The 26,808-nt window shown below is 40.0% G+C and overlaps 1 protein-coding gene across 7 annotated transcripts in view; it reads left to right on the top strand.

Moving 5' to 3' along the window:
* Nucleotides 1–549: 549 nt before the first annotated feature.
* ELAVL4 (ELAV like RNA binding protein 4) overlaps nt 550–26,808 on the top strand; it is a 63,903-nt gene continuing 37,644 nt past the window's right edge. Inside the window, exons 1-2 of one of the 7 annotated variants that reach the window (XM_021529152.3) lie at nt 550–799; nt 22,869–23,109. In XM_021529152.3, coding sequence (XP_021384827.1) covers nt 752–799; nt 22,869–23,109 — 289 coding nt within the window. In that variant the 5' untranslated portion in view covers nt 550–751. Of the gene's footprint in view, nt 800–1,064; nt 1,232–3,178; nt 3,272–3,726; nt 4,028–4,517; nt 4,811–4,983; nt 5,280–22,868; nt 23,110–26,808 lie in introns of those variants that run through there. The other 6 variants (XM_021529145.3, XM_021529199.3, XM_021529181.3 and 3 more) reach the window with 6 other exon arrangements.

Raw genomic sequence — 26,808 nt, 5'->3', positions numbered from 1 at the left:
AGTAAGTCATAGCAGTAGCTCATCAAGTTGTCTTCAATTTGCTTGAAGGTACAGTTCATATTTTTTGCAGAATTATTTGCATGCTGAATTTTGCCTTTCTGTGAAGGAACCCTCTTGTGAACATAATCCTGATTTTTGTTCTTCTGTAGTATAAACCACTTAGTTGGGTGTGCTTTCCCTTATAATTGTACTTTTTTCTCAAAACTGATTGGATTTTACCACTTTTGCTGAATAAAAAACTCCTGTATAAATTTTAAGGTCCCTTTAAAAAAAAAAAAATCTGTGCTAAAAGCTAAGTGATTTTAGGGTTTTGTTCATGGACTTGCTGCTCGGGAGGAAAGGGCATAAAACAGTGACAATTTTTTTTCCTCCTGCTTGATAAGTGTAGGGGGGATTTACGTTGTATATCAAAACCAGCAGCTATTCCAAGAAAAATCTTTAAGATGGTTACTTGGATCTGTGTACACTGCCCACCTGGTGGTTATGGAGTGAACTGTTACTTTAAAGAATAGTTTAAACAACAGCCATGTTTGGGGCAGGCTAATCTTGCAAAGAGAGCAGTACATATAACAGGAGTCTACAGTGTGATAAGGGGAAAATTCAGCTCACTGACTAGATATTTTAATGTGCGAACTCTAGGGAAATAACATATTGACTATTCTGTTGTGCGCAAGAAAATTGAAGAACCCTTTGCAGACAGAGGGCTTGCAAAGGATTCTTTCTGTTTCTCTTAACCAAAATCTGTGGCAAGATGTTTGAAATCAGCAGGACGCTTAATGCTGCTTTGTTAAATAATGAGGTAATATTTTGTCACTTTTTCTGGGCAGCATCTGTTTTTTCTCCTTTTTCATATGTTGGTGAAGGATTCAGTTTAATCTTATATAAGTAAGATTTTTTTTTAAAAAAATATTCTTCAATTTATTATTTTTTTCCTTTTGATGCTTTTGGAGAATTGGGTTGTCTTTTATTTGCGGTTTCAATCGGCTGCTGTTGCCTAGGACATTATGCCACGTAAGGCTTCTAAACTGCACAGAGTAGGTAGTTATTAACGCTGAATTGGCTTCTGGTATAGTCCATCTGGGCTCTGTATGAGAGAGCTTGCTAGCGGCTACTGATGCTAAGATACCCGCAACCTTTGGGATGTATGCGTGGTGGAGAGGGGCTCAGTGATATGAGATCACTTCTTTTAAGGGAAACTGTCATTAATGAGTCAAGAAACTGCTCATTTATGGTAAGGAGAGGGAGGGGGGCGGCTGGGAAACAACCCTGTGATTTCATTTTGATATTGGATTAGCTGTTTAAGACAAGTTTCTTTTTGTGGGGATGGAAGATTGCACTAAAAATATGCTTTGCGCTCAGGGGCTTGCTGGCTGATGCTGGAGAGACTGTATAGAGAATCTGATGCTTTACAAATGTCACCACCGTGATGCGGTGGTCAGTCCCTTTCCCCGAAAGATAAATGGTACTATTGGAAACACGAGAATAAGGTTGACTTTTTCAACAATAGGATTCTGCCTTTGTCTTTCCAGAGAGAGGCCTCTGAGGATGTTTGAGCGTTTGTTGTAGTGTTTCTCGGAAAGGCTGCGTGTGTGGGGTGCTTTTTGGGAAAGCGGTCAGTGTGCAGAGTACCTGGATTTATAGATGGATAAGATTAGCAAATTTTTGAGAGAAGCAGTGTGCGATTATTGTTTCAGAAAAATGGCTGAATCTTGATATGCATAACGAATTTATAGTAACAAAGTAGGCTGAAGTTGAAAAGACTTAAAAATAATTTCTGGATGCCTTCTCTAGTGTTATTAACCCCTGAAGAGACCTTAAGCAAAAAATATGCATTACGGATCTAACTTTAATATTAGATGTATGTTTGCACAAGAATCTGTGGTAATATACTAGCTGTTGTAGCATTTTGATGTCTGTGTGTTCAGTCTAATGGTCCACCTAAATTTGAGTTAGGAAATGTATCTTACAGGGTACTTTAATCTATGCTGGTTTTTACTAAGCTACAAATGTGCTCAGAAAGATGTGTGGTGAGAGAAATCCTCTGCAGCCTTTCACATTGTTCATATTTTAATTGAATTCAGTGCTCATTCCACAAATAGATGGTATTATGTTTTTTAAATGTGATTTTTCTCCTTGCTTGGTTTGTGTATAGCTAGATTTTATGATCTTTACTACATTTCCTACATTTTATTGGTATGTTTAGTCTCTGTGTGTGTTTGAGCGTGTCTATGGTTTAAAGAAATTTAAAATGTACTGAATGTCTGTCCCCAGCTTTAGCAGTGTGTAGGGAATATTTATACTTTTTATAAGATGAAACTTGTAGAACAATGATGATTTGATTTATGTGTTTTGAAAATGGTTTTGGTGGTTTGTAGTCAGATTTTCTTTCTCTAGGAAAGAGCTAAGTGAGCTTATAATGTGGCCCATCCTAGCTTTCTCGGTTTTCAGCTCTCACATTTAAAAATGCTTGCAATGTTTCTTTTCTTTAAAAATAAGAAAAAATTATTTAGTTGTTGAAATGAATCTGTGGATGGTAAAACTAAATGATCCGATGTGTTTTAATAGAGTAATACTCAGTTGCTGTAGTTGAGATAAATGTAAATCCAAGGTTTGTTGTAATTACAGAGTGCTATGCCTTGTTACTTAGTACAGAATATGCTTTAGGAAAATACCGCTCAAGTAAAGAGGAAGAAATGAATGCTTCATAACTTGTGAGAATTCTTACAAAACTTGCTGTGGTCAGAAGGGGGTAAAATATTGCTGTTTGGAAGTGAAGTTTTGTTAGTTTGTCAGTGGCAGCGAGCGGAGGATTAATGAGTGTGCATTGTTAAGTTAAGCACGTTTCTCTAAGGCTGAAAAAGAAAATTCTTTTAAATGCCCAAAGTTCGCTGTTGTTTTATTTCCTGTCGAGCTGAAGAATAATGAAGCGAGGTGGCAAAATAATTCTGAAATACTACTGTTGTTCGGGGGAGTGCCCGATAAAGAGGTCTGCTGTGCCTTAGACATTGTCAAGTGGCAGCAACATCAAATCCACTCCTTTAAAAATACGCATTTTAAAAAACCTCATCGGGCGGAAGGAAGGAGAGATGGGTTGATTATTAAAATCAATAGTACCTGAAAATAAATGCAGCTTTAAATGCACGTCAAAGTGCTTTTGTTGTGCCTTTAAGCCTAGAGGCAGATCATTAAATATGCATTTCTCCGGAAAGCAACTGTCGAAAAAGATAAGGTGGTTAAAATACGCCGGACCTGGGAGCGGGGCGCGCAGGAGGTAAGGAGATGTAGGCACTGGAGCATGGCCGAGGTATGGCACCGCCGGGCCCAGGGGTGGGAACGGGGAACCAAAAAAAAAAAAAAAAAAAAAATTTAAAAAAAAAATAGGGGGCTGCGTGTTGTTTCTTCAACCGGGCCTTAATTACTAGACACAAGCAGCAGTTCAGAAATCTGGTCTCTGTTGTTGTAGAGGTCACCGCATCATTAACATTGTCAATCTGGCAGCGGCTAATTTCAATAGCACCTGATGTCGCAACGCCTCCCCCCCCACACACCACACACACCCTCCCTCCCCCCTCCCCCCGCGCGCGCGGCGCGCTCGGCCAATCAGCGCGCGGCGCCGCTGACAGATGGTCCCATAAATGGCGGTAAAGGGGCGACGGCGGCCGCCAGTCGCAGCAGGGCCCGCGCCGCTCCGCGCGCTCCGCTCCGCGCGTCCCGCCCCGCGCCGCTCCGCGCTCCGCCCGCCGCCGGCGCCGCCGCCCTCCCGCCGCAGCACCACACTGAGACAACGAGATAATATACTTAGCTATTATTATTTATTATTATTATTATCGCTGCCGCTATTATTATTATTATTATTATCGATAATAATTTCTCGCCGCACAAACGTCTAGCAGTGTGCTTTGTGGCTCTTCAAAAAAAAAAAAGAGAGAATAATAATAATAAAATAATTCCCTGAAACCTTAGCAAAACCGTTAGAAGAGTTGAAGCCTTTCAAGACACCCAATATTTGCCATTAAGAATGGTTATGGTAGGTATTAGTAGTTTTAAAATCTGATTGTAGCGGGTTTATATAGAGGTAGATATAGAAGCTAACATACAGGTTTTCCCCGAATCTGCATCATTCTCAGTCTGTGTTTTCCCATGAATTTAGTTTTCTGCTACTGATCTGTTTGTACATGATCTCTCCCTTTCCCCCCCTCCCTTTCTCTTTCCCCCTCTCTCTCGCTCGCTCTCTTTCATATTTAATGTCTGCGTATCCTTTAATAAAGGATGTACTTTGTCATTTTAAGGTAATTGCGATTTCTCTCAGAATAAAGAGAAAAGCTCATTTCTAATGCAAGGCTGGTATGTGGCTAACTGAAATGCGAAAGGAAGAAGAGGCTTTTTTTCTTTTAAGGGTGGGGGAGAGTTAATTTCCACATTGACATTTTGGAGATACAAATGCAGAGCAAAATCCTTGGGGAGGGGGGGTGAAATGTTTAAAAAAAAAAAAAGCCTCGAGATTGGTAATTTTGTATTTGGTGGACTGCGCAATAGGTATGGTAATTTTAAAAGAGGGTGATTTATATGAGCTTCAGTAAATGCTGCATATTGTATTTCAAAGAGTTTCCTGTCGTGACCTCATAAAAAGAGGAGGAGGCTTGTATGTGTTGCAGTGCCTAGTATATGTCGATTTTGTTGCATCGTTGGGCAGCAGCGCTGTAAGAAGGAATGTCAGCTTTTACATAACGCTCTTTTTGCTTTTGACTCTGTGAGGGGCTGTAAGGGTCCATCTTTGTGATCACAGATGGAGTGGAATGGCTTGAAAATGGTAAGTGAACGGGGAGAGCCTGCTCGTGGGGTTTTGTCTCGTTTCTCGTGTGCCTCGCGAATTTCTTTTGTTCAGGGCGGTGGATCGTGAGTCATAAAATAAAATTAGAGAGCCTTGTTTATTTTCTTTTTTTTTTTTTTTTTTTGTTTCGGTGGGCTATGTCTGCCTGTGTGTGTGCATATGTATCTGTACATCCATTTACCGTGCCTAGCTGCGATGGCACTCCACAGCGTTTCCATTGAACGTTGCGTTTCAGTTGAGCGCGGATGGTCTCTGCTGACAGTCACGGTGTCATGGTACCGCGTGTGCCTGGCGGAGCGGGCGGCCGATGATGCCTTTTCATCTCCGTTCCTATTACACCAGCCTTAAATACAAACCTAATAATCGCCTCTAAAAATCCAGGTATCGCGTTTCCCATGGAGCCGGTGCTGTCGAGGATGGATGGGTGGATGGATGGATGGAAGCAAGGGTGTGTTTTTTTTGTGTCGGGGTGGGGGCTGGGGTTGGGGGGGTTGGGGGAGAACCGTGTTGTTTTGTGCCTTTTTTTTTAAATGCCGGGAGAAGTCAAAGCCATTTATGTGAAAAATAGTATTTCTATTTTTAGCCCGTATTCTCCTGGCAGAGGAGCCCCGGACGTGCTCATCTCGTCCCCTCTTTTGTGCTTTTCCTTACAGATTGTGCAAAATGGCATGATCAGACACACAACTGCGGGCACCGGGGCTGCGCCGAGCGGGGCGACCCGGGTGGGGGCTGGGGCCGCACAATACCCGGCCCTCCTGCCAGCCCCGGGATGGGGGGCGCCGGGGACCCCCCCTTCCCCCCAATTTAACGTTTTGCAGACTTTTGCCGCGGATATTTATTATAGCCGGGGAAACAAAGCGACGGTCTTTTCCCATTCTTACAGGATTGTCTTTGTCTAGCTGCTTGTTTTGATGGGTGTAAAACAAATAAGATTAGACTGAGCAGCCGAACTGAAAGCGATAGCTGGGAGGAAAAGCCAATGAAAGGTTGCCGGGGAAACGAGCATAGGGGAAGCTGAGTGGGGGAGCAGGTGGCAATCATGTGGGAATACTGCAAACAGTGTAAAAAAAAAACCTAAAAAAAAAAAAAAAGAAGCAGGGGCTACCTCGATTATCTCTGCTCTTCTTTGTGGCAGTCACAACTTTAATTATTCTTTATAAATAGGTGTTAATTACATTTCTGGCTCAGGCTTACAGTGATTTCTAGAAATCTGGTTTTAAGCATCTGTTCTTTCTCCTTTGCAAAGAGGGTTATCTTTTTTTTTTCTTTCCCCCTCCCTGCTGTGAAATTGTACGTGTAAAAAATTGCAAGGAATCCTGTGAGGCAGTATAAAAAAAAATGTAAATTATATTGAATGAAGTTGACAGAGGTATAATAGTGAACTCCCACAGCTGATAGCTTCTGCAAATCATTTCTTAGAATTTTCCAGCAAATGTCCCTATGAGAACAGTAGGTAGAATGAATTTACCCTAAGCAGTGATTTTGTGTTAAGTGATATTGGTATTTTTACAAAATCAGATGGTTATATGGCAGAATAATCAGTTCAGGGGAGTTCACCATATTTTAGGGTTTAGGCACTGAGAGGAATTTACAAAAATACTGAAATTATTCTCCTCTTCTTCTCCGGCCCCACCTTTAGTCAGTCTGTTTTATATCTGCTGGAGTAACATCCACTTCCAGTGTCTCGGGCTCCTTGTAGCAACTCTTACTTTTTAAACCACAGCTGAATATTTTGTTAATTGTGATGGTCTCTAAATTGTAGTGGCAAACAATAATGGGAAAGAAATGGTGGTGCTAGAAGTGTTAAAAAAGCATAGTAGACTAGTAAGTGATAGACGGTAGCGTAAAAGATATAAAAATGTGGTTGCCCAGAAAATGTTCATCTATCACACATCAGGAGGCATAAGAAGCAAAGCAAGAATATAGAACACGCCTTTCTTTCTGTCTTTGGATTTGCAGATATTTTTACTTTATTCCTTTCTCGGGAGCAGGGTTACTTGGAATGTGAATTCAAGCAGGGATAGTAGTGCTTGGTTGAAATAGGAATAAAAAATTAAATGCCCTTTTAATTTGCTTTTTAAGCATTGCTTCTGCTGCAGTCCTTTCTGCGAAAAAGTGATTGAATGACCCTCTGAAAACTGCACTGCTTTACAATGTATAGGGGGAGAAAAAAATCCTGAGGGGGTGTGTGCGTGTGTAAAATTCCGTATTTTACAGTCTGTGCATGTGCAGAGATGCATTCTGACATGCATTGTAGTTGTACGTGAGAGTAAAATAATTTTTCTTCTGTCCAAAACAGAGATACTGTGTTCTAGATCTGTTAACTTAGTCATGACAATAAATAAGGGTGTCTTTTATTATACACAGCTGCATTGTTTGTTTTAAGAGTCATCAGCTAGTAGTTACATTTTCATTTTCTGTTCAGTTTCGTGTTTCTACAAAGATTTAAAAATAATGAAATCCTTGTTTTACGGTGCACATGTTCCTGCCCTGATCTTCCTCTTTTCTTTGTTTTAAGATTATATTAATGAATGCAGCCTGCATGTACATAGTGACATTTTCTTTCTGCATGTAAAAGATTGCATTGTAAATCTTCCTATAGAAAAATAGTTATTAAGTTAGTGAAATAGAATTAAGATTGCTAGTGATACTAAATTATGAAAACGTAAAACCTTTCTGTTGAGACAAAAAGATACAGAAAATGTAGTTGCCCTTAGACATGACATTTTTCTTTTTTAAAAAAACTGTTGTCTTAGTCTACTAGTCAGAAAGAAGGCAATCTTACAATTGGATATTGATGCAATGTGAATACCAGCCATCAGTTGAAAATCCTGTCCCCATGTACTCTGCTAATCAAGTTCCCATGTTAGATAGAGGGATGCCTCTGCACTGGTGACTGGCTTGGTTGCCTTCTTTGCTTTCTTCCTCTATATTAATTTTACCTTTTTGAGTTCTCTCAAAGTGAGCCCAAGCTGTTGTGACAAAGGATGGTTACAATGAGCTAGAAAGGGTATACTTAAAAATCCCATTTGAATGGGTTTGAAACAGTCTTCATCATCTTTATTTGGTCCTGTTAAATATTGTGACTCTATTGAGAGAAAATCTAGTTGCAATAATCTTACATATATTTAAGGGATTATTTTTTTTTTAATAATATCTTCTAACTTACAGGGAATGTTTTTTTCCTCAGCCTTCCTACTTGGTATGCTGGGAGTGTACTAATTAAATGAAGGTTATTTTCTGTGAATAATTGTCGTACTGTTGGTACATAATCTAGAGCCACTCTACACCCTGAGGTTTTTCAAAAGAAATAAGGTATGATTGCGTCCCATATTCTGACATTGGAATTTGTTGTCTTCTTTAGGAGCTTGGACTTTGAAAATAATTTCAGCAAACAGCCCAGGCAAGAAATGGACAGTGGAAGGGAATATTATGGTGAGAGGGAGAGAGATGCAGATAACTTGACAAATCCACTTGTCCATTTTGGCAATCTGTGTTCTCTGGACACCTCATTTACATGCCTGGACACATTAAAATGTACATTTGTTTGTCTGTGGGACAGCTAACTGGATACACTCCGATGCACTGGCAAATACTGCAATGCAGTATTTTTTCAATGTCATTGGGGTTTTGGGGGAGAAGTGGGCGCAAACAGTTTTCTTGCAAGTGAGGTGATGTTAAAAAGCATGGTACCTCTGTAAGGGATAGGCCAGATTTTGCAAAATTTGCTAATCTGTGATGGAAAGTCACCCCTCCCCCTTGCACTCCTCTCTGTCTCTTGCTCTTTTCCTTTCTGTGTAGGGTGGAGAAGGAGATGGGTACGCATGTATTTGTGTGTGTGCATGTGTATCTTCCCTTGCCATTTAAATGGATGTTAAGGAAAACACTGGGATTTGGATGAGGAGGGAAAGGGTGTTTGTGTAATGTAACACTTCCCAACTGTTTCTGTAAATGTCCAGTTACCAGCAGTGTAGGACTTGGAGCAACTTTAAAAGAAGGAACATTTTAATTTTCTAAGGAACTTTTTGAAGAGGAGGGCAGTATTGCAATTCAACAAGTATGATAGATTAAATCCTAATAAAACATGTTTAAAGGGTAACTGTACCTTGCTTTAGCCTTTGGATATGTTTAACCATTTGAGATCATGTGAAGGGAAGATGTTGGAGAAACTGATACTTAGAGACTGCTTGCTTGCTTTTTCCCTTAAATGATCAGTCTTTGCTTTTTAAATACTGGACTATTTTAGGTGCAAGGGGCTTTTGTAGGTCACTAGCTTTACAGCAAGAAGAATAAAGGGGGAGAAAAGGTCTCAGTGTGTCAGAGGCAGTAATTGTATAAAATTAGCCATCTAGAAAAGACAGGAAAGGCTCGGAGGAAAGAAGGAGGCACTAATATGTGAAACGGCACTGTGCTAGTCGGGGAGATAATGAGTGATAAATTTGAACTGGTGCAGTGGTGTGATGCCCATTAATTTCTCAGAACCTTGACTTTGCAGGTTTGTTACTCTGTTGTTCACACCTTTAATTATAACTAGTTTTGGATGATAGCTTGGGGCACTGAAGATGAGACCTTTTGTTTGTTGTTTACTCATTTAAATATTCAGAGTTTGCAATAGCCTTGTAACATCAGTATTAGAAATTAAACACTCTCAGATGAGATTATAGTAAGAATGCAGTTCTTGGAACTGCCGAACATTGTCTTATTTGTAGCATTTACATTGCTTGCATGAATTCATTAAGAATTAGCTCAGCAATGTTAGGTTGAGCTTTATTTTCTGTAGTGAAAATCCATGTTCCCTAATGGAGCTCCTGCTGCATTATTGCTTCTTTATAGCCCCAAAAAAGTAGGGAGGAAGCGGGGAGCACATCTTACCTATTGTTCTACCCTTGATAATATCTTGCATGAGGACTTTCACCTCCATGGCTAAGAAAATCTGTACAAGTCAGGAAATGTTGAGAACCAGTTAGGAATTGTTCATTAAATGGGGAGAAAAGACAGAATATTAAGAAAATAATTAAAATGAAGGATAGCTAAATCTTTGTGTGTCCTCTGGAAATGAGATGTAGTTGCACAGTGTAAGATACAAACCTGGCTTTGACAGTATTTAGAGGCATGATGTATAGAAAATGCTGTAGTATGCCTTCGTTGCTAAGGCACGCACAGTTGCGTCAGCAGCGCTGTTGTGATGGGAAATTATTTGTCCTTGAATTCTGGGGGAAAAATAAGCTTTCATTTATTTTATTCATTTAAAAATTAAACTTCTCTAATTGCTATAAAATTCCATGTACGTTGCTGCTGGTAGTTTTCCCAGTCTGGAGACATGCGCCAGTATTTTTCGGCATTAGGGCAGTGACGCTTGGTGGCTTTGGAGCATTGGGAGCCCTTGGAGGTGAAGGCGGTGCGATAACGTGTGTTTGTTTCAAAGCAGACGCCCGTGACTATGGGAGGTGGCTCTCGCTTGCAGTGCTTCGAGAAGGTTCCACATGTAACGCGGCTGTGCCCACGTAAGTGATGTTGGTGTTGGCAGAGGGCAGCAACGCCACTGGAGCCTTTCCAGTAGCGCCAGTCCTTCAGATCCAGCTGCTCTGCCGTGCACCTGGCGGCGCTCGCCGAGCCGCGGATGGAAACCTAAACCGCTTCCCCGGGTTTTTGCTTCCTGAGGGACGCTTGGTGAGAAGGTCCCACCTGATCTCCATGTAGAGGCCCCAAAAGGTTGCTGCTGGAGCAGGTAACTGTGCCTCGGATCTACCTGTTGGCCTGTAGTTGCATGCGCTCCCCTTTGGAGGGGCTGAGTGGTTTCCTGAGCACTTCCAAGTATTTTCTCCCAGGCTGAGTGCTGTTGAAAAGCCTTTGTAGAGACATGAGGGATGAAGGACGCGTGTCCTTCTTGCTTTTCTTCCTCTTAAGAATCTCTTGTGGTTGCATTCTAGAAAACTAGCAAAGACAACAATTTACTCTCAATTTATAATTGAAAGCAGAACTGCCTTCTCTTTTAATGTTATGTCTAATTGCCTAGCAAGGACATGGAATTTCTGCTACTCCTGGTCAAGACAGTTGCCAGAAGTCCTTGTTTCCCTACTGTTCTTAACAGCAAAACTGGTATTTGTGAGTTTAAGAATTATTATTGCTAGACTGATCGTTGTTGTAAGGTTTGACGTTGAGGATTTTTTTTTTTTTTTTGTTTAATACATGGATTGAGATCCTTGATGTCTATGAAGTGTTTGGTGTGTGTGGAAGTCAACCTGGTTCTTGTAGCTCTGATTAGAGAGGGCCATAAACTACATGGGCAAAAAACTAACAAAGATTTTTAAGGAGTTGAGTGCTAATCTGGAGGGGAGGCCAGGCCTTTTTTCAGTCCCCTTCAGCTGATACGTAGATGCCTGTAGTCAGCAGCAGTTGAATGTTAGATAATGTGAAATTCATGACTCAACGGCATGAAATAACCTATATTTAAGTCACTACACTGTGGTGGAGTGTTAACGCGTTCTGCTTTGGGGATCAGAGGTATTTGGGGTGTTTGGCTTTCCTGCCTGCTTGAAGGGTTTATAAATGTGACTGTTCATTGCAGTACTTGCAGTATGAATCTTCTGTTGGTCCTTCTTGATCTTCAAATGGTGATCAGTGACTTTTTGCTTTACTATGTGCAGAAGATCCTGTGGGCAAAGATGTTATTTCTGTAAAGCAGAAGGCACAGTCACGACTCTGTAGAAGTAATAATGTATGTAAATAAATGCTTCTTAAATAAAAATAGTTCTAATATATCTTTGTTCCAAATGAAGTTACTGGCAGTAGATGAGTAGGGGGAAGTTGTTTTTTAGCAGAAAGCATGAATGCTGGAAATTCTTCCTAATATGCCTGTGCCAGCTATACTGTGACAATGTTGCTGTCGATTCCCTTCCTGTGAGAGCAGCTGTTCAGGGAATTAAACTCTTTGCCTGATGCGGAGGGTCCTGAAAAATTCAGTATGCAGCTACAGTGGTGGCTGTGGCCATTTTTAGTGTGGCCGTTGATAGGAACTAACTCTGTGATCCAGCACAGTAGCATATTGTTCTTTAGCCTAACTGGGCCAGGACAGAATTATCGTTCTGTATTTTGTGTGCTCTGTGAGAGATTCCGGAGAGCACTTCAGAATTTGACATTGTGTTTGATAATTTATAGAGCACAGTTTATATTTAACTGTAGACATACTAATCCAGGGAAAAAGAGTAGTGTATTTTTAGAATCCTTTTTTTATTGTCTGTGCTTGTCATCACCCAACTACTGAAAAAAGCGCTTGCAAATGTAAATGCTTGGATAGAAATTGAGTTTAATTTCCATCGTTAGTCTTTGCTAAGTGCAAAAGTGAATATTACTTGTGTGATGTTCTATGTGGTGATCAAGGAGCTTTGCAGCTGTATGTAGCCATAGCGAATGTGGCTGCTGGAGGAGCCACGTTGTCCTCCAGCATTTCAGCACCAGGCTGGACCAGGACACTTGGGCTGAGTGCCTCCATGGGCAAGGTGCTTAGGTGATGTCGTTTTAATAGAGACAGCATCACTTCTGTCACCAACCTGTTTACAGTGAAATGGGTGGAAGTGGATCCAGCTCCAGGTTTAAAGCGCCTGCCTGTGGCTGCTGTGCGTTTTAAGGAAAGCATAGCCAATAGAGGACAGTAACTTGGTTGGTTTGACTTTTTTAATACTCAAGCATTAGTTTGTGTGTTTAGGCTCTTAAGACATGTCTCCCTGCTGATGTCTAGTAGTGGCTGTTCTATTGCCAGTTGCCTTTTTACATCTGAGTGAAATGTAATTTGTGGGGCTTGGAATCAGGACAGCTGGGGTGGTCTGTGTTCCCCCCTGTCCCCAAGCACCTGAACAGGCACTGAGCTTGGCAGGACTCCCATTGAGTGCTTGAGTAGAATTGTTTTAACCAGAGAATTGTTATCCGTGAGATCTGTTCACCTTTTTAAGAGGTGTTTTGGTGCATTTTTAATTTCTTGCTGCTCAGGGTATGTTTGTTAATTTACATTTATTAAGGGAGGTGTTTAGTTTGGCCCGTGGCATGCTTCTCTTCTGTAGTACAGAGATTAATAGTTAGTCTAGGATAAAACATAAGGATCTATTAGCCTGATGTATGACTGATATTTTGTCCTTTATTGATGGATAATGCATTCCTAATCTCTAATATGTGACTGAATTTAGCATAGATGCTTTCATGCATGAGATTGTTTGAATTTAGGCATTACTGAGATTTGTCCCATGCAGTACTTTAAGACTTGGCCTCATTTAAGCCATTTTGTTAGTACTTTTGTGAGACTATCAGAGTAAACAGGTACTTCTGTTCTTTCAAAGGTGATTTCTGATTATTTCGCTCCCAGAAGTTTCTCAAGTTTAGAATTTCTATTATCTGCTTGCTGCTTTTAAGATGGTAATGGCATCTTATTTTCAGTAATTCATTGTAGCTTTGTCTACCATAGGTATGCTACAGAAGTTAAGAATGCTTATGTTCTATGAGAAGGTTATTTCTATAAGCAATGCTAGTGTGGTACAGAGTTAGAGACTAGCAGGTGAATTGTGGAAAAGATGTAAACTTTTTGTTTTTAATCTAGTTAAGTTTCAAGAGAAATACTGATAGCTTGCAGCAGGCAAACATTTCTAATGATGGAGATAGGACTTAGCTGAACATCATAGTTTCTATTTTGGGGTCTGTTTCACTTAGACCTGCAAGCTGCAGTATCCATAGAGATGCTGTTGCCAGCAGTTGAGATGTACACATGTTGATTAGTGTTTCCTAATTGCATTTAGCAGTGTGTCTTCATTAACATCCTGTTGTGGACAGAGCCTTAAAACATCTTGGTTGGGTCTTGTGTTTCATTAAGCCATCCATTCCTGCCTAATGTAAGCCTGGCTTTGCATGAAAAATATATGGGCAACATTTTCAGAAGAGCTTAGGGCTTAGGAGCTGAAATCCTATTGCAGTGAACTTTAATGAATATTAAATTGCTGAAGGGCTACTAAAAATTGTAGCTTTTTGTTTCTAGAATTTCAGTAGAAATAACAGTAGTGGGGGGTCGGATGGTCCTAGGCTTCACAGAGAGCCTGCACTGGCCTTGCTTTGCCTTCTGGTAAGTAGATGTTTTTAGGTTTCAGTATGGCTTGTAACACAGGTTTCACTGTCTAAACTCTGGGGTTGCAGATGATTCTAGATTATTTTCTTAAAGCGGGGGGGAAAAAAAAAACCATAAAGTGGAATTGTGACAGGTCTACAGCAGCTGAAGACTTGCAGCTGTCTACTTCTTTCATGAACATGTACGTCCCCGTGGGAATCTGTGCGTCAGTACACAGTGCTACATACATATTCCTAAGTCAGTAATAGAATTCAGTTACTGATTAGCAATATATAACTGAGTAATGGAGTCAGTAAACCAAACAAGTAAGTAGTGATTAGGAAACAAAACTGAGCTAAAAATAAAATTCAGAAAGTAACCAGAAATATAAAAAGACTCAATTTCCTTTGCTTTCATTTCAGTGTATTTTTAGGCTTCATGTCCTTTAGACTGAGGATCTGTCTTAAATGCTGATCTCTGCCATGTTCTTACTGTCTAATATGTAGGCTTTTGAGAGAACCTCTTCAGTCTTTCAGAGTTTTCCTCATGTACTTAATGTTTTTGGTCATATACCTGTTTATTTTTAATCACCCTGTTAATACAGATTTCAAATACGGTTTCTGTTAGTCAGTCTCTTTTTCCAAGAGGGACAATGCAGTCACTGGGAGACCTCTTGCCTTTGTGGTATCTTAATAAGCTGCAGCCCATGGAGAAAGAAGATGGTTTCATCAAATTTTGGCTTGGAATGTCAATCAAGGAGTTCTTTTTGCTGAGACTTGATTTTTTTTTTTTATTCCTTTAGCCTTCGTATGCATCTTGAGAAAGCAAGTAGTAACCTCGGTGAAAAGACAGGAGGGAATAAGAAGCAATCTGGAATGATGAAATTACTAAAATAAAGCCCTTGTAAAATTTTAGGCACAAGGTTGCCTGATATGAATTTGGCAGAAGTAGAAGTGTGATTAAAGAAGAAATAGATGTTCCTTCAGAACTGATGTCTGACCATGTTGTCTTTATTTCAGTTCAAAAATAGTGCAGACCTTTGAGCAGAGGCGGTGGGTGACCCCAGAGACGCAGGTGGGCAGAAGCCACTGATGGCCATGTCCCAGGACAGAAGTAGGACACATCCCTGCCACCAGCCTCTGTTGCAGTCTGTGGTCTGTGGGTTCCAAGTGGTTGGAAGGGTTTTTTAACCCAAGCTGGTTGGGTTCCCCCATCTAGTAGACGGGACATATCCATTTTCCTCTCCTGATGTTTTTGGTGATGCCTTTTTCCAAAGCTGTGTTCCAGAGTGGTGTTTGAATGCTGTGAAATCAAGGCTGTGTTTTCCCATCTCTTCGTGTAGGAATTGCGTTTAATGGTAGAAATTATAATAAATTTGGGTGAAACCACTCTATATAAAGTAGGGGATAACTGGCTGGCATTCCAGAAGTCATTTTGTCTTAATGAAGAGGACAACTCTGATCACCTATTGCACCGCTTTCTTCTTTACCATTTCCCAAGTGCTGTTGCTGTAGACTTCATTAAGATACCAGGAGGACACTGAAGAATAGAGCCAAACACCTTTGAGGTTTCCAACAGGCATAGTTACTTGATAATCTTCGCAAGAGACAAAAGAAAAGCTGGAAATAGTTGAAAGTAAAGCTCAGTAGAAGATGATAAAGCATCTCGCATTTTGTGAGCTGAGGTAATACACAACAAAGAACTAGAACTATATTCTGCTTGTGGACAAACGTTGTTGTCCTTACGAATGTGCCGTGCTTCCCAGAAACTGCTGTACATGGAGTGCTTGTCGTGCACCTGCTCCCCAGTCCTGTGTGCCTCCTCTGAGCTTTGCAGAGTGCTGAGCTGTATGAATGATAATTGTAGTTCTCCTCCTCCAATTCCTTACCCCCAGAGTACCTGCAGCAAGAGTAAGAGATTATGCAAAGCATGTGATATGGTGCCTTTGTTCCTATCTTTAGTGTAGTTATTGGATGTGTAGTTCCAAGAGTGTCTTCCCCTACTGCTCAACTAGTAGCTATTGATGTTGAAATAGTTGCGACTTGTTTTGGCGTCTACTTTTTTCCCCCCTACTCGTTCCCTTTTGTCCTTAAAATCAAATGCAAACCTGTAGAGCCTATACTTTGTGGGAACAGAAGACATCTATCTGAAACCCTCAAAAAGCCTTCTGTTTGGTGTATCATTATTATACTGGCTTTCTTTTTGGTAAGGTTGTTCGGAGTTGTGCCTTATCAGTGGGCCAGGTTTAAGGGTAGGGTGGTACATTACAGGGCTGTCACAACTTCCTTCATAACTTCAGCAATTTGCCTAGATACTTTCATCTGGTTTGACTTTTTTTTTAATTTCACTTCTGTGAAATCTGGAATAAAAAGTAACAGGTTTTGCCTGCTTTTTGTCACTGGTAGTAGAGCAGCAGTCCCTGCTTTACTGCCTATTCGGACAGCACGAGTTGGTGCTGTCATGGGTTATGTCCTTCAGGCACTGCTATGATAACAAGTAATATTGCCAATAAACTTTGCATTTGTTTCACTGCTAGACCGGGGACAGAATATTTTGGTTTAGCATATTCATGCAAAAGCTTATAATGGACTGGTTCAGAATAAATTTAGCTATTAAAGAAAATAATTTTCTCCTTTATTTGAACTGAGGCTTGCATCTTAAAATGAATGCATTTGTTGTCTTCTCTGTTTGGATCATTTGTGTGCTCTGTGCAATTATTGTGGCACCCATAAATGTGAAATTGCTGGAAATGCTTGAAGGCCATTTCAACCTGAATGCAGCACACTCTGAAAGCAAGTTAAGACTGCTGTATCTGTGCCATGAGAGCCAGAGATTGCCAGTTTTCTGAGCTGAGACTTTGAGCTATATCTATATTTAAAATATTAAATGTGACTTTTACTCCAAGGAAGGTAAAGATGTAACATGTAGAAGTGTGTGTGAGTGGGGAACATGTCAAAATATGGAGGGTTAGATAATGATTTCTTTCTGGGGTATTGGATTTGCCTCCAGGCAGATAGACTAAAAAGCTTAATTTTCCTCCTTTATTTCATGTTCATGTTGTATTTATTAGATAAATAATAGCAAAGTCTAGTTGTGCAGTGCGTAAGCTTTAATAAAAATGTAATTGACAGTGAAATTTGACATTTGTTACAGTTTAGGGAGTCTGTACTGGAGCTGCACACAGAGCATCATTTGCTGCTCCTGAGGTCACTTTAGAAAAGCCCACGTGTGGTCTAGGTGCACCTGCTTCTTGCTCTGGCTGCAGTTGTGATTTTGAACCAAGGAAGGCTTCAAATCACTTTGTTCTTTTCCTTTAATGCTCCGAGGGGAAGGTGGCATGGTGTGTCCTGAACGTTCTGTGATCCAGTGCCTCAATCTGCAGAAATGCTAAATCCCCATGGAGCGAGCAGCAGTGGGTGCATTTTAAACTGGGGTGGGTTCCTGGGCTGGAACAGGGCTGAGGGACCTGGATGTGTTTGTGTGTTCTGCTCCCTGCCCATGGACCGACCTCCTGGCTTTGGCATGGCTCAGCAGATGGCAAGGCTGTGCATGGACTGGTCAGGCAGCCCCTGTAAATGGGATTTTCTCACCCACATTGAAGTTCTAGGGGAACAGAGACTTGTACTGTGCTGACTTCCATTCATAAGAGCAGATATGCAGGGAGTTAAAGCCTGTTCCTCATTGTATGAGGGAAACCTTTGTGAATCTACATTTATTTTCTTTGAGATTTTTTTTTTTTGTTTCTTCTTTTGTCATCATTTTTCACGAGATGGCTGTGGGACCTCTGCCATGGCACCATTTGTTTTCACTTGTAAAAGCAAACAACTTGCAATGCTAATTAAAGAGCTTTTTTAGATAAAGTAAGAGCTTTGCATTATTTATCTAAACTCTTTTTTTTATGGGAGAATGTTCTGAGTTTGTTCATTAATGAACACTTAGAAATAATATAAAATTAGACCTCATGAATTCTTCATGAGGTGTAATTTGCCATGATCTTTTTTCTTGGCATTTAGGTGCTGTGAACAGTTCATTATTCATAGCTAACTTTTTTGACTTCTGAGCACTCAAAATGGATAGGACTGCATGAATTTTTCCAGAGTTTAGAATTTTTTTCAGATTTTGATTTTAGGAGAGGTTTGTTTCTAGTATGTTTAAAACCACTTCTCTTTTGTGTCTATAAATAGCACTTAAGATTCTTAATTGTGATTTTTTTTATACATACCAAATTAGTTTCTGTTTATTGTGGATTATGGTCAGTGGAGAATATATAATTCAGATAACAGGAATGGGTGCTGAATACTTGCTAAATGCAAGCTTCTTTCACTGTGCATATGTGGCAGCCTCAGTTCAACATGCAGACCTTCTTTTAGACTGCTGAGAACAAATTTTGTAAATATAAAATGTATATTTACATTTATTGAGCCATTGGCTATTGCTTATGCATGCAATAGGGAGATAAGGCTGTCTTAGTCTGTGGGTAGTTTTCCAAATGATTCATTAACTGTGCTTTGTAATGGTAGATGGATGTCATACATTTACTGTAATAAGTGAAGATTAGTGTCAGTTACTCCAGCTTGTAATAGTTGGTAATTGTAATAGTTCTGTTTATACATACAGGTATTTTTTGCTTTATTGTTGGAGCTAATATTTTAGCAGGAATAAATTGAAATTAGTTGAATTAATTGAAAAAACAATGAAGATGTGATGGAAGTATTTCTGAAACATTACTAATGTAGGAGTAGCTCTAATGGGTATTTGTGGCAGATACTCTGTAGGAGAAGTTTATACCAAGCCTTTTGGTAAGCAGTGTTTTGCAAAACACTGGCAAAGCTTATGTTGTCTTCCTCAAAGCATTTATTTGTGGAATCTGTCAAACAAAAATACCTCATACTTTGCTGATGCATTACCATAGTGAGAAAAGTAGTACACCAGGAAATGGTCATTTTTTTAAAAGCAGCAGTCTGATTAAATGCATGCACAATTTGAAACATGTAACTTACAAAATCAGTGAAATTCTATCAGTATTTGCCAGGGTTAGAATGTTCAGATTATTAGTGGCTAAGTGATCAAATGTCTATTAGCAGAAACTGCAATTTATGCTTCAAAGATGCTATTACCCTATATACAGAGTATCATATTGCTGTATTGGGAATTTGGCAAGTTACTGCCCCCAAAAAATTAAAATGTACAAAATGTCAGCATGCATGACATTTGCACTGTAATATTTCAGGACCGGTAGTAACTGCCTAAATTGGGTCAGAAAAAGTCTACAAAAAGATGTTGCTTGGAGCACAGATATTGCTAAATTTACTTGCTTATGGAGGTTTAAGAACACCTTCAGGGATAGCAGTATATTTTGTTTTTAAAAAATTAACATAGGTGTTAAGTCACTCTTGAGTTTTCGACATTTGTTTCGCCTATATCCAGATAAGCCCTTGATGAGTTAGGCAGACTAGAGCTTTCTTTGATATTTTGGTAGAATTTAATTTCCGCCCTATACTTTTCTGTATTTAAAAAGGTTATTACCAGTAATTAAAACACAGTAAGTTAACTGTGTTCCCTGGGAATTGGAGTATTGATTTTAAAAATATTCATATTGTGTTACAGGTATTGAATTAAAAATTTAAATCTTAGTGTTGTGGATAGAGAGGAAAAAAAACATACAGCGACTGTCATGTTGAAATCTATTTGAATAAATAATGTTCCTCTTATGTAATGTGCTGACTGATGTGGAATCAACAGCTACTTAATATTAAAAACAATGCTTGACAATAAACATCCCAGTACATGCATGCTGAACTCTGCCCGGGGTTTGAGCTTCAGGCATGCCAGAGACAGGACCAAATGTCTGGGAAGGAGAGCCAGGGTTTACCTTTTGGTTACCATTAATAATGTGAGTTTCTGCTCATGGCAGGAGTCAGTATGCACACCTAAAGTAAGTGTTATTCCTTTGTGCCTGTGAGAACTTCAAATGCAAGCTCTGCTACAGAACTGCTTTTGCACCGAAATCACTCTGTAAATTGAAGCTTAAAATTATGCAGTAAAAGAAATAAATCTAAAGTCCTTTATTAGAAATGCTTTTAATAATTCTTCAACCTTTATCCATTGTCTCTTTTTTAATATGTATATAGCAAATGGATTTTCAGTAACCTATGACTTGGCAATAATTTGAAGGGCAAGTAAGTGCCTTGGTTTTCCCTTCTACTATTAAAAAATCAGAAAAACCTAAATGGATTTGAGAGTAACTAGGAAGAAAACCTGGCACCTGGTGCAAAATTAGTTAATGCCAAGATACTTTGAAGTATATGAGGAAATGTACTTGTTCAGGAACAGATTTTTACTCTTAATGTTCTGAATGTGTTAAATGTCTTGGGTTGAATTCTGTTCCTTTGCTTGGTGGGGAAGGTACGAATGCTGAAAATTTTAACTATAAAGCATTTGCAAAATGCCTAAGTAGGACACCAACCAGTTTGGAATTTTGTTTTCTTTCACAGATTTTAAAAGATCCAGGATTATTGTCTACTGCGGGGAACTATAGATAGCTTTTGAGTCTGTTGCTAATAATAGAGGATGTACCTTTCTCGGTGTGTTGTGCTGAAGTCCTGCTTCTGCTGAAACTGAAACCAGAGGTGTGGTATCCCTGCCGGCTCCAGAGGGGCAGGATCAGTCCCTAAAACTGCAGCTTATCTCGTGGGGTTCTGTGTTGGGAAGAATATGGTCCGGTGAGGTAAAGGCGCACGGGAAGCTGCTGTTAACCATGTCAGCTGCTTCACTCATCCTCTGACTGTGCCTTGGCGTCGGAAGTGGGATTTTTTCCCCCAAATTTCGGTCGGGTGGCTGCGGGTGCAGGCTGTAGGAGCAGGCTGTGCTGAGCTGGAGCGCGGCCGCCTTGGGGTGCGCGCCCCGGCCCCGCGGCAGCTGCTGGCGGAGCTCGGAGCCGTGGGGTCGCGGAGGTGCGGAGATCAAAGGATGATCCTCCAGCTGGAGTCTCGAGCTAAACAGATTTAGCAGCATCTGAAGCTTTTAAGTAGTACGTGTGAGTAAATACATGGATGGAATTAACTTGGAGAAGGGAAGGAAGTATGGCTGATGCCGGGTAGAAGGGGGATTCTTGAAGGGAAGAGTGTGTGGGGCTGGCACAGCTTGGCCAAGGATGCCAGCAGTACTTGGTGCCACGTGGCTGGTAAAATTGGCAGGGGGATTCTGGTTTGGATGTGCCCGTGTCTTTCAAGAAGTGACTATTTTTGTGCGGTTTATTTTCAAAATGATTCTGCTGTATGGTTTTAAGGCATTTCTGTTCAGCACAATGTGGCAAGGCTTCTTTTTATTTAAAAGCTGTTAAACCAAGAAGCTATTCCTGGGCTTGATAATAAAAATAATGGTAATTCAAAACTTATTTCCATTGATAAAAAAGAGGGTTATTTCCTAAATGAGGCATTAAACTAACACTGAAGCGTTTCAATTAAAAAAAAAGACATGACCAGAATATAACCTATTTAGACTCTGAGCCACCCTCATGCAGTTAATTTTAGAATAGAAACCCTTTTTTGGGGAGGTGTATGTCCCTATCCTCCTGAATTACAGGCCTAATTTGTCACAACATGTACCTCCCTGGATTTAAAAAAGAAAGCAGATTAAGTCTCGAGTAATTATAACAATTACAGGATCGGCAGAATACCAGGTTCAGAGTGTGTGGTGCCTTAGCCCTCTGTTCTCCTGTGTTTGTCACTGTCCCTGGGCAGTGGAATCTCCTGCCTGGGGCAGCAGTTTGCATCACTGACTCTCTGGTGGAGGGAGGGTGAACCCATCTGAGGGATGATCTTCGATTCCAGTGAAGCTGCGCATCACAAACCTCACAGCAGGCAGCAAAAGCAGCAAAAGCCACCATTTGTGTTGCTTTAATTTATCCAGAATTAAGACCAAGACAATGCCCTTCCTTTGGCAGCAGTGGTGACAGTGAAGACGGACTAGAAGTTGTAGTAGAGGCAAATTGCAAATCTCTAAGTACCCAGGTTTTTCTGCTTCCTTTGTCTGCCTGTGCAATTTTGGGATGAAAACTTGTGTTTTGCAGATAAACATGCAGGCAGCTTTGCTCATGTGATGGGTGGCACTAGTGACAATGGGGCTACTGTCCTGCAGCACACTTTGCTAAGCTGGATTCTTTTATTAGTCGTTTTTTTTGGAAAGGTCTATTTAAGTCTCTTCTGTGAAAACTGGAGATTTGTGTTACAAGATAGGTGTGCTTGTTATAATTGCAGCCTTCACCTGTGCCTGATAAGGCTTTCTTTGATTAAACCTTTTTTATTCTAGTAAATATCTGAAGACCTTTGTATCTGTGAAGATTGCAAATCTAGGGCTTTATTATTTAAAGAGGTGTCATTTCATTAGTGGAAAATATAGGTGGGGAATATAGGTCATCACTGGAACCAGTCAATAGTATGTCTTGGGACACCAAGTTTATTAATTGAAGGCAGGCTGAGTGATGACAGTGCAGGTTGACTGTGCCTGGTTAATGTTGTTGTCATTGCACTCTGTGATACAGTTATTAAATAGGTAAAATATTTTACCTTTTCATATAGAGCCATACACTTACTTCATCTGATTTAATGGAACTATAATTTTAATTATGATTATTACCTTAAATTATAATTAAATTTGTGGTTTAAATTTACATTTGTGAAAATGGCTGCGTGATGAAAGTAGAAATCAGCTTTGCATTAACAAAAAAAGGGGTTTTTTTTAACTGCATCTTAGTATATGCTCACAGCCAAAGACTAGCATGACCTACTTTGCAACAATAACAGAGGAATCAAGCCGGGTTTTTTTGTTGAAGTATCTAAATTGGCCATGAATGCTACCTACTCATTCGTTTGTGAGTATCTTTAAAAATAGCTATTGTATCTATGAAACTTAAGGGTGTTTTTTTCTCTCCTTTCTCTTATTTTGCTATAGATAATTAGCACCATGGAGCCTCAGGTGTCGAATGGCCCTACTTCCAATACAACCAATGGACCCTCCAGCAACAGTAGAAACTGCCCTTCCCCCATGCAGACAGGGGCTGCTACAGATGACAGCAAAACCAACCTCATAGTCAACTATTTACCCCAGAACATGACCCAGGAGGAGTTCAGGAGTCTCTTCGGGAGCATTGGTGAAATTGAATCCTGCAAGCTCGTGAGAGACAAAATCACAGGTAAGCTTTGTGTTGTGGGTTTTGCCTGCGTAAGGGTCAGTTTGCGTTTGGGGTCAGCAGAACCCTGGTGCTTTTGTATTGCAAGTGCTAACACAGGGAATGCAGCAAATGAGTGCTAAACTTCAGGGGCAAGCCTTTAGTTTTAGTGCTGCACACTGTATCTAGAGCAGCCAAGATGCCCCCTGTCTCTCAGCCTCTACAGATCTGGGGGAGAAATCTGAACATTGCCAGTCTGCGTGTGTGTTACACACTGTGCAGCTTCTTGCACAAGAGCTTAGACAGTGGCCTTGCTTTCCTGCTCATTCTCATTTTTATTTAACCGTGGACTTACCTGAATGTCTTGAGCCATCTGATGGTTCTGAGTTCTGATTCTGCCGTTTGAGCTTTACCAAACCCCCATTAAATGTCAGCCTGTTTAAGAACACCATAAAGTGAGGTGGTTCTGTATGTCCATCACAGTGTATAGACCGTGGTGTTCTGGAACAGCAGTGGGCTGTAGTTGAGATATGCTGCTCTGGATTTTGTTCAGGCATCTGTAGATAATAGTTAATTAACTCTGGTCCCCAAAAACATTTTAGTTTGCAGTGATCCTTTTTCATATGAAGTAGCATCTGTTGGTAGGTGCCTTCAGAAAAAGAGGCTTCCATGGCAGATGCTGCCTCAACAAGGAGAGGTCTGCAGTCTCACTAGAGGAGGTGTGGATGGGTGCAGATGCACCTGGCCTAATCCACATCCTTGTTGCTGTAGCCAAAAATCCACTGGTGCACAAGATGGGATGAACAATCAGCTTTTATAGCTTGCTTTATAGGTTAGTTTTCTAGGTTGTGTGTCTACTCACACCGTAGGTGGGAGCAGCTGAAATTTCACTGCTGTTCAGTGCATCACCAGTGCTGTTATGTTTAGCACAGAGCAGCAGCCTTGGGAGGGAAAGGGTTCCAAAAAAGGACTCAGCTCCCCTCAGAGGCTCTCCTGGCAACTTGGGTGTGTGCTCTGTGGGAAGAGGCACCATGGGAAGATGAGGAATTAAAATGCAAATCTTCATACCTGCTTCTATAACATCCTGGAAGCCATTCTATTGGCAGTGTTAGCATGATCTGCTTAGTGCTTTTCAAACATGCAATGCTTCTTTTTTTACTTCCTGACACACAGCAATGCTGATTGAACACAAGGCACATAACAAATGGCAGTAGCTGCAGGGCAGCTTGAGTCCTCACAAGTGTAGTCCAGCAGAGCTTTCTTTCGCACGTTGACCATGATGTATCTATTGCAGTAAATCTTCTGATTTGGCCACAGCTTTAGGTGTTCTAGAAAGAAGATGGAAAAATAGAATTGACTTTTATTTACTTTGGTTTTTTCTACAGGCCTTTGTTTTTTTGCTAGGCTGAAAATAATCTGAAAAATTTAACTGCAGGTTAGTTCAGTTATTTCAGGTAGAAGTGAAACCCTCCTCTATATGAGTCTAGGGTGTCTAGCTTGAATTTTTATCTTTTCATGAGCTTTTACTACTTTATCCCTCAAATTCATGATGATGCACTTACAATATATTTTCAAGACTTAAGATATTCAGTGTTGTTTTCATAGGGAGTAGATTGTCTTTGGACAGTGAGCTGTTACTTCATCAGCAAGGAACAGTATTATTTTTGTTTCATTCCATCTCCAGGCTTTTGTCTTTCTGTTCGAAGATATGAGGAATTTGCTATATGGTCTTCTGACATATTCTTGGGTAGTTTTTTTGCCTATGGTTTTTCTTTCCATACAAAGTGCATAAATCTTTGATCACTAAAATACTTTCAAGGAACCATTCTTTAAAAAAACTGGCACAGATGCCTTGAGGACATCACCCCTACATGTTGTTTTAAGAGGTGATACAACTGCAAAAGAGCCATATTTGCAGGAAAAAAATCATTATCCAAATTATCTCTGCTGTTTTTGAAAACAATTTCATCTGCCAAGGTTTTTAGGCCTGTTATCAAGGCATTGTGCAACATTACTGAATTTGAGGATGCATATTCATTCCTTGCATTGAATTCAGAGTTAGCAAATCAGATGCAGTCCTCCTGCTAGAAGCAGTTCATGTTTTTAAGACTCTTAGAACATGGAGAGTAACAAAATGGAAATGCACTGAGGTCATACCCAGCTCATCTTTCTGGATTATCATGTGAGCATGTTCTTAATTAGGGCCCAAGACTGTTTTTTTGGGAGGGGAGGGGTGGAGATATGCAAGTAGGCTGCAAGAGGAATGATTGTCTTTTCAGGGGTTCTTTGCTTTTTACTTATTAAAAATCAATAGAAGTATTTTTCTGACAGTGAAAAAGCTGTATTGCAAAGAAATCCAGTGGAATTCTTAAACTATTGCTGAAGCAGTGAAGGTGTGAAACAGTTTAGATTGTCACTGCTTTTGGATTCTTAATTGTTTCTGTTGAAAATTTTGTGGCTTTAATAAAAATCTAAGCTAAGCATGCTCTGTTTTGTTATGCCTTTAATGTGGTGTTCTTTCTGTTAAAAGTCTGGTTTGTCTTCATATATTGTAAGTTTGCTTACTTCTTGCTGGGCTGAATTACTAGGCAAATAAAAAAAATTTAGAATAGACAGCTGTAGAGAGAGCTTGCTTCAAGAAAAATAGAAAAGGTCATAAACCAAATAATGATTAAATAGTTATCCTGGCAAAACCATAGTAGAAAATCTCAAATGTGTTTCTGAAGCTAGGTAGCATTGAATTGGCTTATGTAAAAGATTGTTTTCCTTGTCAAGGAGCTGGAAAGTTGGTTTGATTTGTTTTTGGTGGGTTTTTTTGTTTTTTTTTTGGAATAATGGTGAGTCTTCTGAAATGTTTTTTTGAAGGAGTTAAAAGGTATAGAAAGTCTTTTTAAACATACAGGATCTCTCCAATAAAATTCATGACCTGGACTCTTTTATTAATTTTAGATTTGGTTAAACAATGACAGGAACAGTCATCTGCTCCGAGTCTTTTTGCAGTCTTAGAACACTAGTAGGAGTTTTTAATAAAATTGATTTATGAAGTTGCCCCCTCGCTTTGGAAAGGCACATGTTAAAACAAGCATATTCCTTTACTAAAAAACTATGCTAATTTGGTAGTACACTGCACTGAGTTGAATAGGAATGACAGCTTCTAAGACAGCCTTTAATTTGGTATTCAAAACCAAAATCGTAAACTTGGGTTTTGTTTGGTAGCTTCTCAGAACAGGCAGGATATACAGTAGCATTTTTCAAAGATGCTAATGACTTGAAAGAGGAGATGGAAGTCAGGCATACATTTTAATTATGGGGGAGGGGATGTAATAGGAAAAATGGTTTGGGTTTTTTTCACTGCAGAGATTTTAAGGGAATGAGACAAGGAAAACCAGACTGAAGATAGCTGCCTTCATTTGGCAGGGGTGTTTAATAAAAGCAGAACTTGTGGTTGTAAAGTGTGCTTATTAAACTCTTCATTTACACTACCTAATTAATTCTAGCATTTTAAATTAACAGTGAAACTGGTCCCTGCTGTACCATTTCATAGCTACAGCATATTTCGTCCAACAACCCAGTTGTTCAGGTTTAATCAGCTGTGCTCAAAAAATGAGAAGGAACTTGGGTTAAAAAAAAACCCAGCTAAGTGGCATAAACATTTTAGAACAGCATTAGATGAGAGGAGATAACTTCGGGGAGGAAACCTATGGCTTCAGATGGTTGTAAGCG

The sequence above is a fragment of the Lonchura striata genome, chromosome 9 (genome assembly GCF_046129695.1).
Source record: "Lonchura striata isolate bLonStr1 chromosome 9, bLonStr1.mat, whole genome shotgun sequence".
Classification (NCBI taxonomy): domain Eukaryota; kingdom Metazoa; phylum Chordata; class Aves; order Passeriformes; family Estrildidae; genus Lonchura; species Lonchura striata.
Note: the sequence above shows the minus strand (reverse complement) of the source record. Positions and strands in the feature narration are given on the sequence as shown.